This window comes from Leptodactylus fuscus, chromosome 1, assembly GCF_031893055.1.
Source record: "Leptodactylus fuscus isolate aLepFus1 chromosome 1, aLepFus1.hap2, whole genome shotgun sequence".
Classification (NCBI taxonomy): domain Eukaryota; kingdom Metazoa; phylum Chordata; class Amphibia; order Anura; family Leptodactylidae; genus Leptodactylus; species Leptodactylus fuscus.
The window spans coordinates 260,924,060-260,944,521 of NC_134265.1; the positions used below are offsets into that span (position 1 = coordinate 260,924,060).

Consider the following 20,462-nt stretch of genomic DNA (forward strand, 5'->3'; position numbering starts at 1 on the left):
AGTGACAGACTGAGCAATCCCTGCCCAAATCTGTCATCAAAATATCATATAAAGGATGTAGGCTGGTATATTTCAGACTTTTTCATCTATATCTAAATATATGATATTTACTAACACTATTACAAGAAGAACAGTAAATGAAATGCACCAGAGCATGAGTATATGTCGCAGGGAAATGATGAAACTAGGGATTTGATCGAATCCCAGAAGATGTTAAAATAAAAACTCTGTGGGGTCATTTCGCTAAAGAAAGTCAGTGATTTGATCAAATCCCTGAACTGTTTTAGTGAAATTTTGAAATAACACAAGTCAGGACTCGCACAGCTCTATGTTTCACTTGTTACCACTCCTCCTTTACCTCACCGCTCCCCTCCGGCACCTATTTCGGCCAGCGCGCCGCGCTTCTGACGTAACACACATGAAAAAAAACTCTCCTGAAATAACACAAGTCAGGACTCGCACAGCTCTATGTTTTGCTTGTTACCACTCCCCCTTTACCTCACCGCTACCCTCTGGCATCCATGTTGGCCAGCGCGCCGCGCTTCTGACATGAGACACACGAAAAATGGGTTCAGATATAGAAAAAAAAAAATCAAACTCTGACCGAATTTGATAGAGTTGAAATTGATAGAGAAAACACCTTTGTGGACTCGCGAAAGGATAGAAGTAGCTTCACAGTCATTGAACAATTTAAAAATAGCCGCACTACTTAAACTACAACAGACACATACACAGGACTATTTGGCCCCGTTCACACGTGGCAAAATAGTCCGGATTTTGACTTGGAATCTGCATCAAAATCCGGCTCAAAAGACCGCCTTCCATTGAATTCAATGGGAGCGACCTGCCCTATCTTGAGGCTTACGCCGCGGCGGAAACAGCCGCGGTGTCTGCGTCAAGACGATCCCTCCAGACTAGGCTCATTCATTTGGGCCTACTCTAAAGCGGGAAGCCGTGACTGTCGGAAGCCGCGACAGGTGCATTTTGGTCCTGATTCTGACACGGCTTCCCGCGTCAAAATCAAGACCAAAATACGTGGTCACTAGACCGTGTGAACTAGGCCTTATGGTAAAAATTACGATGTTATGGAAGTAGGTACTAAAAAAATATCAGGTTAAGTATCGATTTCTTTTGTTAATTAGTTTTGAATAAATAATTTGAGTTTCAATGACTATTGTTGTATTACCTACTCTACATGTAATAATGCTGCTTTACTAAAGAAATACTTTTCATATCTTAATATTATTTCATCATTTCACTAAAACAGTTCAGGGATTTGATCAAATCACTTACTTTCTTTAGGCAAATGACCCCACAAAGATGTTATTTTAACATCTTCCGGGATTTGATTAAATCCCTAGTTTCATCATTTCCCTGCGACATATATACAATATTTACTGCAGTGTAGTTATAGAGGTTTGCACCTCGTTGCTGGTGTTTGAATGTGCCCAAAGTCACATAAGAGTACATTAGTAATACATAGTAGAAGACAGACTTTGTTAAAGGGATTCTATCAAAGATATTTGAAACTAAAAGCACGTAGAAATAGCCTTTATAAAGGCTAGTCATCTCTTACCTTTATCTTTAAGGTCTGCGCCACATTTTTGAATTTTTTTTCATTCTTCATTGTGCTCAGAAAGCACAGGGGCGATCCCTCTGTGTTCAGAAAACACAGGGGGTGTTCCCCCTGTGTTCTGAGCACAGCATTGTCATCCATTCCAGGACCGCCTTTCTCCTGCTCCATCAGTCATTCTCCTCCTTTTCACTCCTCTTCTTACAGGAGACCAGCGCAAAATGGCCGATGGAACAGCCAACTGTGCAATAAAAGCCTGCCCAGGGCAGGTGTCTAAAAATAACAAACATTTATACTAACGTCACCATTGGTCCGGTAACATCACACTTTCCGGACATCACTGGGGGTGCACTTATATGCTATGTGGGGTTACTGTGTACCATTATACTGTCCGGAGCATATTATACTGTGTGGGATCACTGTGGAACCTTATATCAGGTAGGGGGAAATGTGAGAAGCATTTAACACTATGTGGGGCCACTGTAGAGCATTATACTGTGTGGGGACACTGTGGAGCATTATACGGTGGTGGGGGTGGGCTCTGAGGTGTATATTATACTGTGTGGGGCCACTGTAGGGCATTATAGTGTGTTGGGGCTCTAGGGAGTATGTTAAACTGTGTGGAACATTATATGCCATGTGGGTCCACTATGGGGGCTCAGGGGCGCATTTTCTACTTTGTGAGGCCAATGTGGATCATTATATACTGTGTGGGACCACTGTGGAGGACTCGGGAGCACTTTACTGAGGAGGCATTACAGACAGGGGTGAGCCTGCCCCTTTCGCCGCCCGAGGCGAACGACAGAAAGCCGCCCCCCCTCCCTTGAGGAGGGGGCGGAGCGGAAGGGGGTGGGGTGCCACGAAGGGGGTGGGGCTTAGCTGCGTTCGCAGGCAGAGAGCAGGCACGCAGAGGGCCTGCTCTCTGCCTGAGCGTGAGGGGAGGCCGCTGGAGCAGCGCTGCTCCAGGGGCCTCCCCAATCCACCACTCAGTGGACAAGCTGTCCTGGACTGGCTTAGGGAAGCAAAAATGCCGCCCTCCCTGAGGCCCTGGCATAGCGCCGCCTGAAGCGGTCGCTTCAGGTCGCCTCATGGGAGGTGCGGCGCTGATTTGTAGAGCATTATATACGATGAGTGTTGGGGTGCTCCATGGCAATGTCATTCCCCTTACAGTATGCACAGTACTATAGGGGAAGACAATGCAGGGAAAATATTCAGTAATGCCAGTTAGTCAGCACATATACAAGATTTCATTGAAGGAGCTGTGATATAAGCTATTAGCAGGAAGCTGTTGGGTGGGCCCCCAAGACAAATTCTTCTGTTGGGCTGTAGGCACTTCATTCCACACTGCCAATGAAATATACCAATGACGCATACATAAATAATATATTCAGTAATATATGTGATTCACTAATACATGAACAATATAATTCAGTAAGGATATATACACAATTGGGCTTCTTTCATCACATGAACCCAATCCTACATTCACAGTAGATGGATTTCCACATGTGTACAGTGATATAATAAATGAAAAAATAAATGTTGTTTTCAAGCATACATTTTAAAATGTGAATAAAAAAACAGAAATTAAGTGTGGGTGCCCTCAATTTTAGGGGGTGCAATTGGGTGCAACTCTGTTAAATAGCCTATATGGGGAATATATATTCTATATATATATCCTTCTCCCTGGGTAACATGGTTTACACTGCCCCAGTGGATAATACATAACTAAATGAAACAAGCAAAATAGTTTTTATTCTCCAGAGATACTAAGAATCACTCTGGGTCTGGCACTGGGTCAAGTATGTATATATGTTCTGTATTATTGTAATAATGTAAAGGACAATCTTTTTGGAGACAAGGTCAAGGCTCTTTCTCAAGTTCATACAATCCATAGTAAACCTGTAAAAAAAAAAGATCAATGTGGCAGTCAAATGGTAAAACAGGCAACAACTGAGGTCTTTGACAACTCTCTGCAACATAATATATTATTGCACCTACTTATCTGTGTCCATATCGACCATTTACCTAAATAGAGAGTGACAACACCCTCATCATGACCGTTACATTTTAGACCATTAGGTATAACTATGTAAGGCAATTTACAGATTGTTACCATACAGTATTGACTACCAATGAAATGTTGCATTTAACAGAAAATGTTTCTTTATGTCATACATTGATTCTGCTATGAACTATTAATGTTGATAATGAGATGGATGCTTCTAAGCATCAGGACTCTTTCATTCCCTGCTCTTTGAGCCCCAACCATGGGAACAGACTAAATCTTTCAAACACACAAATTAACACAAAAGTATCCACAGTGATCTAGCTTTGTATTAATCCAACCATTCATATATAGTAAAATACTGTATCAGGTGACCCTTGGTTCACATCTGAGCTTGGAAATCCGTTCAGGGAGTCCAAATGGAGACACCCCCCCAGAATGGACTACTGAACACATTTGCAAGCGGTGTGCAGTGAAACCACACGGACCCCATAGACTATAAGTGGGTCTGTGTGCTTGCATACCCCATGCTGACTCCCCTGAACGGATTACCGACGCAGATGTGAACGAGGCCTTAGAGCTGGATAATTCTTCTAACACAATACAGCTTGTCAGTAAAAATATGAACATGTCCACACAAAACCCGAGGCATGTAAATGTGTAGTATGGGCATATGTACTTGTAAGAAGCTGTAATAAGACTTTATGAATGAGACCTTACTGTTGCTGTTAAGTTGTACTTGACTGTATTGTATTCGTAATTTTACTGTATGTAGTAACCTCACTGTCAAACAATATTTCACAAATTACAGATGAAAGGATTTCTCAGCTCTGCTATTACATAAATAACTTCAGTAAGTAACTTTTTATCCCCCTCAAATTGTAGATATTTGTTATACCTATTACTAAACAGTCAATTCTGCATACATTAGACGATTAGCGATTAGACAAGGATAGCAAATGCTAATTGTTTTATTTAGCTATCCTAGTAAATTAATACCTGAAGACTTATTAATGGCCAGGACGATTCATTAAAGTCATCACTACTTTTGTGACAAACAAGCTCATTTCCATGAGTAATGAAATCTACCACTGCCTCTCTCCACTGAAAGTCATTCTACATTTAGAGAAAGAACTTATGCAGTCTTCTGCTTCATTATGTAGGGAGCTAAAAATATCATTACGATTGCTGGCTGGTAGGCGGACAGCTCCTACAGAAATCTGCCCAAAATAGCTAGTGTTATGCTTGCTTTGCTACGTTTCCCTTTAATGATGGCATATTGTTTCAGGAAGATTCATTACCAAACAAATATGTTTATGTTTTTTGTAAAACAGGGAATCCTTATCTACCTACAAAATAAGTCATGTCCTTTGTTATCGTTTGCCATATACACATTATGATATATGAGCTTATCTGAGTACATTACCAACTCTATATATTTTATGTTATTATCTCTAAGATTATCTAACTCGAACTATAGGAACCGCTTTATCATAGTATCTGCACAAATCAATTGTATGACGTTACCTTTGTAATAATAAAACATAAGAAAGAGGAGAAAATGAGCTGATTTGTTCTATCACCACTGGGAAGCCAAGCAGTGTCATAAATAGGATAGAAATGTCATGAGAGAGTATAATAAATCATGTTGTTTTGAAAAGAAGCTCATCTTGTAACACATATATAAAAATAAGTTAGGCCAAGAGAAATAATGAAGAACACATTGATATATTAAATAGCTATTTCTGTTGTAAGCATTTATGGCACATCCAATGAAAAGTGGATGCACTACTTTTGTTTTATTTTAATTTCCAAGGCCTCCATACTATCCTGGGCATGGAAACTACATTAATATTAATAATGCCCATAACCATATCAGATAAGCTTCTCGGTGTGTTTGTATGTTACCTCTGATTTTAGGATACATATTTTCTCCAGAAGGGTCTGTTCTGGTGATGGGACTGCCTCATAAATTAATGGAGTATAAACCCGCCAACATAACTCAGTAGCCACGTAATAACTAGGGGTCACTTACAAGGCATTTGGGCTGGATTCTAGAAAGACTACCAGTAATCTACTCTCCCTATTATAGGCTTCTGAAGTTAAGTTTTAGGTTAATCAAAAAAAAACATACAATTGAATTTTTGCCAAGGTGAAAGAAAATCTCTTTACACTAATGATCTAGCAGAGCTGCAGATAGACTCTCAACTGGTGCTAAAAATTCAGTATGACACCCTCCCTCCCATTTTAGTGTCTGATTTGTAGGAGCCTGGTCAATGGGCTTCTCACCAATTGCAAGAAAGTGATCCTGCATTCTATTATATCAAAGAAGCAACTCTCATGCATGCACTGCTATTACATTTATTTCCATGGTACTGATAAAGATAGATGTGCAGTATTTTCAGATTTTCTTCCACAGCTCTAAAGAGAAGTAGAATGGCTGTGCACCTGCTTGACCATAGCTCCTTTCGTATTCAGCATCATCTGAACCCTTATCACTTAGACTCTTATCACCTAACCTGCTGATATGCGATACATTTATAAATTGGTACAATCCTTTTAACTCAGTTTGTCTCCATCCCTGTAAAATGTTACAGGACAGCATGTATTTACCATCTACAGCCACTCATACACAAAAGAATTCTGCTCTCCAACCATTAGGTTCCCTGACTTATCCATAAACGTGTACTTCATATGAGAATGCTTTAATAGAAGATAGGAGATGGTAAGTGTCCAGCTCTTATTCCCCACCCAACAGGAGATAACAGAATGAACTATTATTAGACCCCTTCAAAATCTCTTGTTCATGGCCAGATTTAACTGAATCTAGTATACAGGACTTTTTCTGCATTTTTATAGAGAACTTTTACTTGTAAGACACTTGCAATGTCTTTGAACACTGGAATAGATTGTTAGATGAATAATGCATGCAGCCATGTACATAGGAAACTCATTTATTTGTAGATTGTATAAAACCTCTGAGCTGTGTCATTAACTTTCCATGACACCGAATGAGCACAATTGTGGACTATAGTACATTTATTCCGCATGTTCAACATGGTAGCTTGTGCCTAATAGCCCATTTATGTGTGTCACATCTCTATTCTACATATGGTGGAAATACTGTTCTATAAATGATAATAGATCATTTTCATCAGATATCATTTAGTAATATACGAAACTAGTTCAATTGAGGGCCATGGACCTTACAGTTTCATAAAATATATGAATACCCTAAATATCCTAAATATTGAGATTTTTTTTAGCCACAACCATTGCAAACAAGTACAAAGTATCAGTTCACAGCCATGAAATCTCCATAGACTAAAAATGTTATGGGTTGTATTTAAATCGTACCTTGAATTAAGAAACAACTTTTTATAAATGTGGGTGAATATTAGAAACATTGAAATATTTAGGAAATATCAAGCTCTGTTACTTTTTGCACATTAATCTCTGGAGAGGGGATGGAGGGGAGGAGGCTGCTGGAAAACACACACCGATAACTGCTGCTACCCTCTGCTATTCTGTGACTGAGGGAGGTTTTTTTAACACTGCCATGCTTCAGGTGCAATATAAGCACAGAAAACTGAGTAGTATTAGTGCAAGCATTAATAAACATCTTCATTAGGATTATACATATAAATATTAGAAGAGATTAATCAACCAACATGGGTCAACACAAATACAATCACATCATCCATGACTGCTGAGCTCATCTGGGTCTTCTAGGACCCAACAGATCTAACAGTCTCTGATCCCTGGCGGATAAGGTAATCATCGGGTCAGAGGGGAGCCGCATCATGGCAGCTCTCATATCTGTCTATACAGTGCTCATTGAGTACAACAACAATCAGGAAGGCAGGGACAGTACTAAACAGCCTGCTCCCCACTTCCACAATCAGTACATCCTTGCAGAACAAGACAACCACTATCTGAACGTATATACCTAATGGGCGTTCTGGATGTGGTTAAATTATAAGTGTATTAATCCCAATGAACAATGTAGAAAAATACAAATAAAAATGACTGAATCTCCATTTTTTGTCACTTCTACTGCCAAAAAGAATTGAAGAGAAAGGGTCAAAATAGTCATATATTCCCAAAATTATATCATAAAAAAAAAGCTACAAACTGTCCTGCCCAACAAGAGCCCTAAAACTGCCAGAACATGGCTATGCAAAGAATTTTTTTTCAAAGTTTTATACTTTAATAAAAGTATTTAAAAATAACAATATTATATACTCATATAATTATAGTGACTTGTCATTTCTACATGTCATTTTTACCACACAGTATATTCTACAAAAATTAGACCTGTAAAACATTGGCACAAAATACCATCCCATTATTTTTTTCCCCAGCTTTCCAATACATTATATGGAATAATAAATGGTTTCATAAGAAAGTACAATTTTTCTCACAAAAAGCAAGCCCTAGGGGGCCACACGGTGGCTCAGTGGTTAGCACTGCAGCCTTGCAGCACTGGAGTCCTGGTATTCAAATCCCGCCAAGGGCATAAAACCATCTGCAAGGAGCTTGTATGTTCTCCCCGTGTTTGCATGGATTTCCATCCCATATTTCAAAAACATACTGATAGGGAAAAATGTACATTGTGAGCTCTATGTGGGGCTCACAATCTACATTAAAAAAAAAAAAAAAAAAAGCAAGCCCTAATCTGGCTATGTGAATGGAAAAATAGAAAACTAAATTGTATAAAAGAAACAAAAAAAGAAGAACCCCTTTAAGTATTTGATAAACATAACTTGATTTGTGTATCACAAAGCACTTGAAGAGATTGTAGCATTATTGACAATCCCCTATCCACAAGACAGCAGATAAGTGTTCGTTCGCTGGGTCCTGTATGCCGGGTTCTCCAATAATCAAGTGGACAGCGGACCAAAAGCCCCTCTAAAGCCTCCATGTGAATGAGTCTCCACTTTTGGAAGTGAATTGACACTCCATTGACAAGTAGGCTTCAGGGGGCTTTTCGGTCTCCCAGCCTACTGATTACTGGGGAGGGGGGGACCAGCGTTCAGGACCCCAGCTATCGAACACTTATTCCCGGTTTTATGGATGGGGATGCTTCCAGAATGTCAAAACCCCCTTTAACATGACAGAGTTTTCTTTTTCCACACTTGGCATATAGTACTCCTCTATTGTAAGAGTATTCTGAAAGGATAAACATAGAAATGGACATGAAATATTAAATTATAAGGGACTAATATTAGGACAAGATGTTAGGAACACATATCTATGGCTCATATTTATAATCATGTAGAGTTCATTTCAAATTAACTGTCAGCAATGAATTGGTTATAACCCCAATGACAGTACCACAGTAGAGGGGAATCTACAGTTTCCCAATTCGCCTATAGTATTTGATTAGAAGCCTCATTTTCATATAAATAGTATTATTATGGGCAGCACAGTGGCGTTGCAGTCCTATGGTCCAAGGCTTGAGTACTCTTCAATCATGAAGAAGTTACAATATTATTAAAAGTGACTCCAAAGTGGATCTTAACTTTGCAAGATATCCATACATGACCTGAAGTACTGGTTGTTTACAGTGATTTAATGACCTAACTACAGTGTACATATTTAACCAGATATGGTTATGGTTAGTCATGGAAGAATGGCTCTTCACTGAGTAAAATGAGACAGGTTGACAGAATACTCAGCAGAGGATTAACATCTGCTATTGGCTTTTGATATAGACCAATATCAAGTTATACAGTGATACTCAGTGTGCCTAGAACTCTGCATCTGGTGTTTTACTATGTAAGGGAGCCTTCACATGATGTAACGCTGCGCTCATTCTGATTGGAAAAACACGTTCAGAATGAGCACGTAAAAAGCAGCTCCCATTGATTTGAATGAGAGCCGGCATACGTGCGCTCCCCATTGAAATCAATGGGAGGCTTTTTCCCTATGCTTTCAATGTATTACACGCGTATCACATTGAAACCAATAGGGAAAAAAGCAGCCTATTCATTTCAATGGGGAGCGCTCGTATGCCGGCTCCCATTGAAATGAATGGGATCTGCTTTGTACGCGCTGATTCTGAACATGTTTTACATTCAGAATCTGCTCAGCGTATACTTAGTGTGAATGCACACTTAAGTAGGATTCTGAAGATGGGGCCCAAGAGCTTCAAGTTATGACTGTTATTACTTTAATTACATTGGTTGACTTGAAGGAACAGCAGATGGTTACAAGCAGTCTCCATCATCTCATGCTAAGATAAATGTATATAAAGGAAACGTAAATGTGAATTGAGCTACCTCTATTCCTTCTTCACTGTCATAATCAACAACATAAAAGTACAGTATATAAGTTTGCTGTGAAGATAAATCCAAGTCATAAGACACAAAAGGTTTTATTCATGTCACTTCTTTCATTTTCCATTCAGAGGAGCCTGTATCCATGCATTTGGACATGGGGATGTAACGCTATGGGAGATGTCTATATAACATTTTACAATTGTAGTTAATCATCCAATACATCTGACATTGAAAGACGCTTGATAAAAGCTTTACCGACACGTTGAAGGCTTAATGCATAGCTTCACTTAGTGTAGGTGTCTTTGAATTTTTACTGAACAAAGAGTAATTGCTTAAGGCAACTTTTTATGTCAATGAACCACTACATGAATGATAATTAGTTTGCCTGGCTTGACTTAAGTAATATGCTTCTTACACTTCAGCTGCTCACAAATCGAATGCAACATTGTCTATTGAATGTTTCTGAATACTGCCTCATCAAATACCCAAGAACAATGAGATGTGCTTCATCCACATAGCAGCAGAAGCTTCTCTTGAAGATTACCTATACCTCGGAAAAGAATGTGTCTAACATATACTGATGTGTCCTTCCTTAGTTTTCCTTATGGCTGGAGATATCCTGAGATGTGTAGGGCAAGATCGCCAACTCTGAAAATAAAACCTTTTGTCTTAAGGATATCTAAAGCCAAAAAGAAGAGGTAAGGAAGAACACAACTGCAACATTTGCTTAATTTGAGACATTTGTTGTTGCATAAAAACGTCAGGGGGTGCTCAGAGGCCCAGGGGAACGCCCAGGGTTGATTAGCATAAACCTTTATAGGGATTTATAATGAAATGGTGGGATGTCTTAAAAGGATCCTATCATTAAAACTCAATTTTTTTTCTGCCTACCACGTGGGAATAGCCTTAAGAAAGGCTATTCTTCTCCTACCTGTAGATGTCTTCTCCACACCACTGGTTGGTATATAATTCGTTTTTTGTCTGTATGCAAATGAGTTCTCTTGCAGCACTGGGAGCGGTCCCCAGCGCTCAAACAGCATTGGGGGCGTCCCCAATGCTGCGAGAGAACTCTCCTTCGCTACCTCCATCTTTTTCAGGAACGGGTCTTCTTCACGTCTTCTTCTGGTGGTGGCTTCAAATTTCTAAGCCTTGAGCAGCCAAACTGCGCATGCCTTCCGGCCACAAGAAAATGGCCACTTATAATACTGTGTAAGCGGCCATTTTCTTGTAGCCGGCGGGCATGCGTAGTTGACTTTGCCCTAGGCCCTAGAAGTTTGAAGCCACCGCCGGAAGTAGACATGAAGAGCGAAGAAGACCCGCCCCCAGTGGGAGGAAACCAGAGTACCCAGAGGAAACCCACACAAACACAGGGGGTCAAACAAGCACCTATTTTAACTGCCCCAGGTGTTGAGGGCTGTGGTAGTGCTAACCAGCAGAAGGCTTCCTTATAGTCATTGCTAGCTCCCCCAACTTGTATGTACACCCCTGATTCTGCTATTTCACAGCTATGTGACAAAATCACATTGGTCACGTCTGTAATATCAGACTAACACAAACTTCTACAACAAGAGCTTTTCCTTTGGTACCGCTTGTAGATTTCTGTTACTGGGAATCTGACAATGAAACAGGCTTATTAATGCTATCTAAAAGGTAGATAGTGTAAAGTTAGACTAGACAGTCTTAAATAATGCCAGATTTATCATAATGTCTGATGCTGGATGATTCCATTATGGGACTGTCTAGACTAACTTTACACTTGGTTTAGTTTATGCACCAATATTTTGGGGTATGTTTGGTACACAGTGTCACAACTAACAATAGTCTCACTTTAAAATAAGCTACACTCCTATTTGTCTAAGTTGTAAAAGTGCATTAAAAACTAAATAAATGTGTCAATGCATGTTGGACAGCTTGTTTGTACAGATTATACCAGAATTCTCATGAATTTTGCGTATTAAATCTCCCCCTATTTTAATCATTGGTGCAATGAAATCACTGGCAGTAACAGAAATCTACAGGCGGTACCAAAGGTTATTTGAAGTCTCATAGAGCTTTTTTAGTCTTCAAATCCATGGTAGTCTGAGATAACAAACCTTACCAATGTAATCTCTTCTATAATATAGCAGATGGCTCTAAGAATCTGAATCTGTATCACAACTGATACTATAAGCCCTTATGGTTATAATGACAGCACTTCACATAGATGTTAGAATTGTTGCCAAATGTGTTGCAGGTTTAGAAATTCATTCTATTAATCCTAAAATACAAATATGTCTGCAACTTCCCCAGATTTCTATTTTTAGGATATAGAACATTTTGAAGCCAGCTCAGTAATTTTCTACTAATGGGCTCACTTATATATCTCCCTTAAATTTCACCTGCAAAATCTGTTCTTCTGCAGAGATAGCTTGATGTGCAGGACCATTGTAGCTCAAGGCCTCCTTCTTGAACATACTTTGATAAAGGGTTATGGGAATTCCTTCAAGTTGCTTTGTGTTGTTGGTGTTCTGTAACAGAAGCAAAAGTCAGATGCTGAGATATTAGATCTGGCATTCATCTCAGTGTAACAAGAACAAATTCCCACCGGGATTTAAAGTAAGTAAATCTGAAGCTGAGAGGATGTGTTCATGTATACCCTGGGTAAATGATTTCACTACCTAGTAAGTGAAGTATATTTAATATTACATCTAACGTCATCCTATTTTCCATATTTCATCTGAGAAAATCATAATACTAAATATAGACTGGATGAATACCATCTGTCAGAAAAGTGAAAAAAGTCTTGGTTAGAAATAGAGATGAGCGAACAGTAAAATGTTCGAGGTTCGATATTCGTTTCGAGTAGCCCCTCAATATTCAACTACTCGAATATCGAATCCTATTATAGTCTATGGGGGAAAAATGCTCGTTTCAGGGGTAGGCAACGTTCGATCAAATTATACTTACCAAGTCCACGAGTGAGGGTTGGGCTGGATCCTCCGAGAAGTCTTCTCCGTGCAGTGTCCCCGCGGCATCTTCCGGCTCTTCATTCACTCTGCCAGGCATCGGGCCTGGGCAGAGCCGACTGCGCATGCCCTCACTACAAGCGGACATGCGCAGTCGGTTCTGCCCAGACCCAATGCCTGGCAGAGTGAATTCAGAGCCGGAAGACGCCGCCGGGAAGCTGCACGGTGAAGACTTCTAAAGGTAGGAGAAGAACCAGCGTTGATTGGCCGACTGTATAGCCAGTGCCTGGCCTGGTAGAACTGCACATGGTGTAGACAAGAACATCTATGTTAGTTAGAGCTCAGCCGAGCAGGTTTTGTTTTCTTTATTGCTGAAAAAGGCTGATATTTTCTGTTGGTTTTGGACAATAAAAATAAACACCATACCTGCTTTGTCATTGTCTCTGTCTGTTGTGAACCCGCTATGCCCACCACTACTTATGTTAGTCTTCCACAAGATATATATCCCGGACACATGATTCAAATCTCCGGTAAAAATCATGCGGGGAAAAATGCTTGAGCCTTTTACTAGTGAAAATGCAGGATTTTTACAGGCAAAAGTAACTTTTTCTGCAGCATTATTTGCAGCACTTTCTTATGCAATGAGAGGAAGAGATTAAGTAAAATCTCATTCAGTTTGCTCGAACTTTAAAGCACCGAGCTTAGTCAAAGACTTAAGGCTCCACGTAGCAAGCTGCATTGTTAAGGGATCATTAACATGTTGACATCAATGACGTCATGTTTCTGGCCAATAATTCCAATGGCTTCATCAAAGCCAGGAAGTGGCGAAACTCGCGTCGGGCGCACCAAATCTGGGTAGGCTCACTATTATTTTTATATTTGTGCTCTGTGTTTGGTTTTTATAAGCATTCACCTTTTGTGTGTTTATATTTATTCTTACTATTGTTACTGTGGTTCACTTCACTATTGTTATTATATGTTACTATGTAACTTTTATTTGTTGTTTAATTGAGTAAATTAGCTGTGCTTGTACATTTTTAACGTTTATGACCTTGCCTGCTTTACTATTTACATGGTACACCATTGAGCCTCCCATATTATGGTCATTATTGGTTTCTTTTGGTCCTTCCCATTTTTATTACAATATTATTATTGTCATATCATGTTTTTATGTATTTCAATAAAATATTACATTTTTTATCTATAAGTGATCCTGTCATTTTGACATAGACTTTAATTTAGTTATATAGTGGATTCACTGTTTTTGAGCCTATTCTGCATTTGGTATAGTGTATATACTCAAGTATAAACAAAATTTTTCAGCATTTTTTTTTTTTTTTTTTTTTTTTGGGGGGGGGAGTCTATGACCAGCCGCAATAGTAATGTATAGAATCTCCCTTAAAATTGTGGAAAAAAAAGAAGCTTTAAAAAATATAATAAAAAAATAATATAAATAAAAGTTCTAAATCCCTCCTTTCCCTAGAATCCCTATAAAAGTAGAAAATGACTGTGAAACACATACACATTAGGTATCCTGTGTCTGAAAGTGCCCGGTCTACTGAATATAGGGTATCTGCAAAGCTCCTGTTCCGTCGGGAAGGGGTTAATAGGAGCACTGCAGATACCCTATATTCAGCCAGGCTGAATTCCACATGGGGGAAAAAAGCTCAGCACCCAGCAACTACTGCATCCAAAAACTCCGACCATTTTAATTTTTGAAAATTTCCAGTAGCTGCTGCATATCCCCCCCCCCCCCCCCCTCAGCTTATACTCGAGTCAATAAGTTTTCCCAGTTTTTTGTGGTAAAATTAGGGGCCTTGTTTGTATGGAAATAAACAATAGTATTGGAGAACTTCTTCAATTTATTCAGCCACTATAGATTATATAAATACCCTTAGGATATTAAACATTTAGAGTAAAGACTATATATACAGTGGGGCAAAAAAGTATTTAGTCAGTCACCAATAGTGCAAGTTCCACCACTTAAAAAGATGAGAGGCGTCTGTAATTTACATCATAGGTAGACCTCAACTATGAGAGACAAAATGAGAAAACAAATCCAGAAAATCACATTGTCAGATTTTGTAAGAATTTATTTGCAAATTATGGTGGAAAATAAGTATTTGGTCAGTAACAAAATTTCATCTCAATACTTTGTTATATATCCTTTGTTGGCAATGACAGAGGTCAAACATTTCCTGTAAGTCTTCACAAGGTTGGCACACACTGTTGTTGGTATGTTGGCCCATTCCTCCATGCAGATCTCCTCTAGAGCAGTGATGTTTTGGGGCTGTCGCTTGGCAACACGGACTTTCAACTCCCTCCAAAGGTTTTCTATAGGGTTGAGATCTGGAGACTGGCTAGGCCACTCCAGGACCTTGAAATGCTTCTTACAAAGCCACTCCTTCGTTGCCCTGGCGGTGTGCTTTGGATCATTGTCATGTTGAAAGACCCAGCCACGTTTCATCTTCAATGCCCTTGCTGATGGAAGGAGGTTTGCACTCAAAATCTCACAATACATGGCCCCATTCATTCTTTCATGTACCCGGATCAGTCGTCCCGGCCCCTTTGCAGAGAAACAGCCCCAAAGCATGATGTTTCCACCCCCATGCTTTACAGTAGGTATGGTGTTTGATGGCTGCAACTCAGTATTCTTTTTCCTCCAAACACGTAAAGTGGTGTTTCTACCAAACAGTTCCAGTTTGGTTTCATCAGACCATAGGACATTCTCCCAATACTCTTCTGGATCATCCAAATGCTCTCTAGCAAACTTCAGACGGGCCCGGACATGTACTGGCTTAAGCAGTGGGACACGTCTGGCACTGCAGGATCTGAGTCCCTGGCGGCGTAGTGTGTTACTGATGGTAGGCTTTGTTACATTGGTCCCAGCTCTCTGCAGTTCATTCACTAGGTCCCCCCGCGTTGTTCTGGGATTTTTGCTCACCGTTCTTGTGATCATTTTGACCCCACGGGGTGAGATTTTGCGTGGAGCCCCAGAGCGAGGGAGATTATCAGTGGTCTTGTATGTCTTCCATTTTCTAATTATTGCTCCCACAGTTGATTTCTTCAATCCAAGCTGGTTGCCTATTGCAGATTCAGTCTTCCCAGCCTGGTGCTGGGCTACAATTTTGTTTCTGGTGTCCTTTGACAGCTCTTTGGTCTTCACCATAGTGGAGTTTGGAGTCTGACTGTTTGAGGGTGTGCACAGGTGTCTTTTTATACTGATAACAAGTTTAACAGGTGCCATTACTACAGGTAATGAGTGGAGGAAAGAGGAGACTCGTAAAGAAGAAGTTACAGGTCTGTGAGAGCCAGAAATCTTGATTGCTTGTAGGTGACCAAATACTTATTTTCCACCATAATTTGCAAATAAATTCTTACAAAATCAGACAATGTGATTTTCTGGATTTGTTTTCTCATTTTGTCTCTCATAGTTGAGGTCTACCTATGATGTAAATTACAGACGCCTCTCATCTTTTTAAGTGGTGGAACTTGCACTATTGGTGACTGACTAAATACTTTTTTGCCCCACTCTATCTATCTATCTATCTATCTATCTATCTATCTATCTATATCCTCTCTCTGTATCTGTGTGTGTGTGAGTGCCTTAAAACTCTGCAGCATAAACTATCACGAAAACTGCATATACGATTTGGACCAGTTATAACCAGATAACCAATTTCATAACCATCTTTCCAGGAGATACACATATCATTGTAATTTTAGTGAGCACACAAGCTTGGGGCCAGGGTCTATATTCTCCCAAGATGAGTGAGCTCTTAAGATGTTCAGACCTAATGACTTCTTACCACCCAAAAGATAAGAAGAGGTCAACACATGTGGAGTAGTAGATAAAATATCAAGACCATGTGCTTTTGAGTTTATGGCTTGTTTGTCTTTGAACACTCCAGCTGTAGAAAACTGAAATGTTTCCTGTGGGTTTTTTTAAAAAAACAGACATTTTTTTGACCTTCTGCTATAGGCATCCACTTTCTTTTTATGAGTATCTTGTATAGATATTAGTAAAAAATATGTTATCTTCAAAAGACTAATGATCTAATCAGTTGTTATTATTTTTACAAAATAGCTAGATGGATAGAAGAAATAGATAGATAGATAGATAGATAGATAGATAGATAGATAGATAGATAATAGCTACTGTTCTGTTAATATAATGCAATATCTTATAAAAGTTTAATGTACTGTTTCAAAAATCGGTCCGCACTCCTGGATTCTCATTAAATGTAACTTTTAATATACCATGTTAAAAAAAGGGTATACAAAATAGCACACTTATAAAAAAAAAGTGATAGTGAAAACGCACAAAAGTGGTTTAAAATCCCAACCAGGTGGCGCGTTTCTGGGTACAACTACCCCTTAGTCATAGGCTATGACTAAGGGGTAGTTGTACCCAGAAACGCGTCAGCCGGATGGGGTTTTAAACCACTTGTGTGTTTTCACTGTCACTTTTTTATGTTTGCTATTTTGTATACCCATTTTTTAATATGGTATATTAAAAGTTACATTTAATGAGAATCCAGGAGTGCGGACCGATTTTTGAAACAGTACATTGGATTTTGAGCTCCATGAGTCCGGAGAAACCTGGCCATGCACCCTGAAGATCTCAACATATGTGGTGAGCTACAGTCTTTACTATTACTGTGTATACTATAAAAGTTTAATCCTGTATTTTTTTCACTTTTAGGTACCAGATACACACGGGACTTCAGCATTCTATAATTCGACCATCTCAGCCAAACTGTTTGCCACTGGACAATTTGACATTACCACAGAAACTAAAGAGCGTTGGTTATGCAACCCACATGGTTGGAAAATGGCACCTTGGATTTTATCGCAAGGAATGCATGCCAACACACAGAGGTTTTGATTCTTTCTTCGGATCCCTTTTGGGTAGTGGCGATTACTATAACCATTATAAATGTGATAGCCCAGGGACATGTGGATATGACTTGTATGAAAACGATAATGCAGCATGGGAACATGACCGTGGTATTTATTCTACAGAAATGTACACTCAAAGGGTTCTAAACATTTTGGCCAGCCACAATCCCAAGAAGCCTATATTTCTTTATATTGCTTACCAAGCTGTGCACTCTCCTTTACAAGCTCCAGTAAATTATTTAGATAATTATAAGTCAATTACAAATATCAACAGAAGACGATATGCTGCCATGTTGTCATGTTTAGACAATGCAGTCAATAACATTACTATGGCATTGCAAAAATATGGCTTCTATGAGAATAGTGTCATTATTTATTCTTCAGACAATGGTGGACAACCAATGGCAGGAGGCAACAACTGGCCACTCCGTGGAAGCAAAGGTACATACTGGGAAGGTGGTATACGCGCCGTTGGGTTTGTCCACAGCCCGTTATTAAAAATCAAGAGCCATGTCTGTAAAGAACTAATCCACATAACAGACTGGTTTCCAACACTAGTTACTTTAGCTGGTGGGGAAATAGAGGAGAGCATGAAATTAGATGGCTATGACATATGGGAGACATTAAGTGAAGGAAAACGCACTCCAAGAATTGATATCCTGCATAATATAGATCCTATGTACACTAAGGCAAGAAATGGCTCTTGGAAGGCTGGTTTTGGTATTTGGAATACCGCTATTCAGTCTGCCATTCGGGTAAACCAGTGGAAACTGCTAACAGGAAATCCTGGTAATGGAGATTGGGTACCTCCTCAAAGTTTTAGCAACAGTGGACTAAGCCGCTGGCACAATGAGCGGGTGTCTCTGACAAATGGAAAATCTTTGTGGCTTTTTAACATCACTGCAGACCCATATGAAAGAGATGATCTGTCTGAAAGATACCCAGATGTTGTAAAGCAATTGCTTAGAAAATTGGCACAATTTAATAAATCTGCAGTCCCAGTGAGATACCCTCCAAAAGATCCAAGAAGCAATCCTAAACTAAATGGAGGTGTTTGGGGTCCTTGGTACAAGGAAAGTAAAAAGCAGAAGAATTCTAGCAAGAAATCAAAGAAAAAGAAGGATAAGAAGGATAAGAAGAATGCCAGGCATCGGAAACAACAGTATTCTGGTTGTCATCCATCCCTGTCCAACTCATAAAACCAAGAGCTATTACCGGACAATTCGTGATTTACTAAGCCAAAAATCAGCTGCATGTGTTAAGGACTAAATACACTGGCAGTGCGGTAATATACCGGTATTATGTAGCAAGCCGGTACTATATACAGTGGTATGTTCCATTGTTAGCGGTATGATTGTTTTATGTGCAATACACAAATCTTTTCAAGATTTATGGTCTTCTTACTGTTTAGACATTTTACATTAAGATTTGGTCTGTGAAGTACTGTATTCAAGTTGCTACAAAACTGAACCAAAGTTAAGCCCTCTATGCATATTCAATATACTAATATGATCAATGTTATAAATATGCAATGAGAAGTTATGAGGTTTCCATGAAATTAGAAACTAATCCCAGAATCCTAGAATTAATCTAAAATGTCAAGGCATTTCATAGCACTAATGTATTTAAAAATTCTTCCTACCATGTCTGAAATGATGTTGTGGAAATTTATTCTTTTTAGATTCTGTTTCATTAGAAGAGCATAATTAACCCTTTCCCGCCCTCTCTCATTTCTGTGGATTCATTTTTTGCTCCTTGACTTCCAAACTCCTTAACCTTCTTTTATTTCTTCTCTTCACAGAGATATATTAGAGTTTATTTTTTGCACCATTTATATTCTGGATGAAGTACTGAGAAGCTGAACAAAAATCAGAAATGGGGATAATGCAAAAAAAAAAATGCAATTGAGTCATTTTGTTTTTAATGGCATTCACTGTACAGTAAAATCTGCACAGTAGTTCAGTGGATCAGTATGATCAAAGCCACACTTTTACAAGTTTTTACCATATTCTCACACCCAATGGGATAATTATTTTTATAGTTCGGCATTTATGGATATGAGGATATGTAATATTTTTATTATTGATCGTTTTTATAAGTGTTCTAGGGAAAAGGGGTGAATTGAACTTGTTTATATATTTTTATATTCTTTTTTTTTACTCTTAATATTTGACCTACTAGGGACTTTGAACCTTAGGAGGTCCAATTGCATTATATTGTAAAATTCCTTTACTTCTATTCCATGTTGCCTATGTATTAATGACAGATCTGAGACCCTTCAGTAGGTTGCTAGCTGTCATGGTAATGGATCACCACCCCAATCCCAGTCAATATGGCGGTACTCATGTTTAAAGTTCCGATATCTGCCGTACCCCCATAGACAGCCCACAAAGGCTCCACATGATATACGCTAAAACATACCTGATCCTCCTAAGCTTTTCCATATAATGGATAGGACTGTTAAGTGCACAGAGCATTTGCTAGGTGACTGAAAGAGAATGAAAACTGAGTACTGGGATAAAGATTACATTTTTAAAATGCAGGTAAAGCATAGTGACAGATTCCTTATAATACAGATCTTTAATTGTATATGAAGGAACTACAGCTCTCTTTATAGTATATAATATTACATTTTCCCTTCTCAAAAATGTACTTTTGTAACATGCTGGTAAAGAACACTATTGAAGGCATAAGATGTCCAAAAGTTTCTTCTAGGCCAGGGCCCCACATGGCGCATCCATCCACACATT

General features: G+C 39.1%; 1 protein-coding gene across 1 annotated transcript in view; it reads left to right on the forward strand.

Annotated features, from left to right (window-relative positions):
* ARSJ (arylsulfatase family member J) overlaps nucleotides 1-19,731 on the forward strand; it is a 67,238-nt gene extending 47,507 nt beyond the window's left edge. The window contains exon 2 of the mRNA XM_075286755.1: nucleotides 17,516-19,731. Coding sequence (XP_075142856.1) covers nucleotides 17,516-18,911 — 1,396 coding nt within the window. The 3' untranslated portion in view covers nucleotides 18,912-19,731. The remainder of the gene's footprint in view (nucleotides 1-17,515) is intronic.
* The last annotated feature ends 731 nt before the right edge of the window (nucleotides 19,732-20,462 follow it).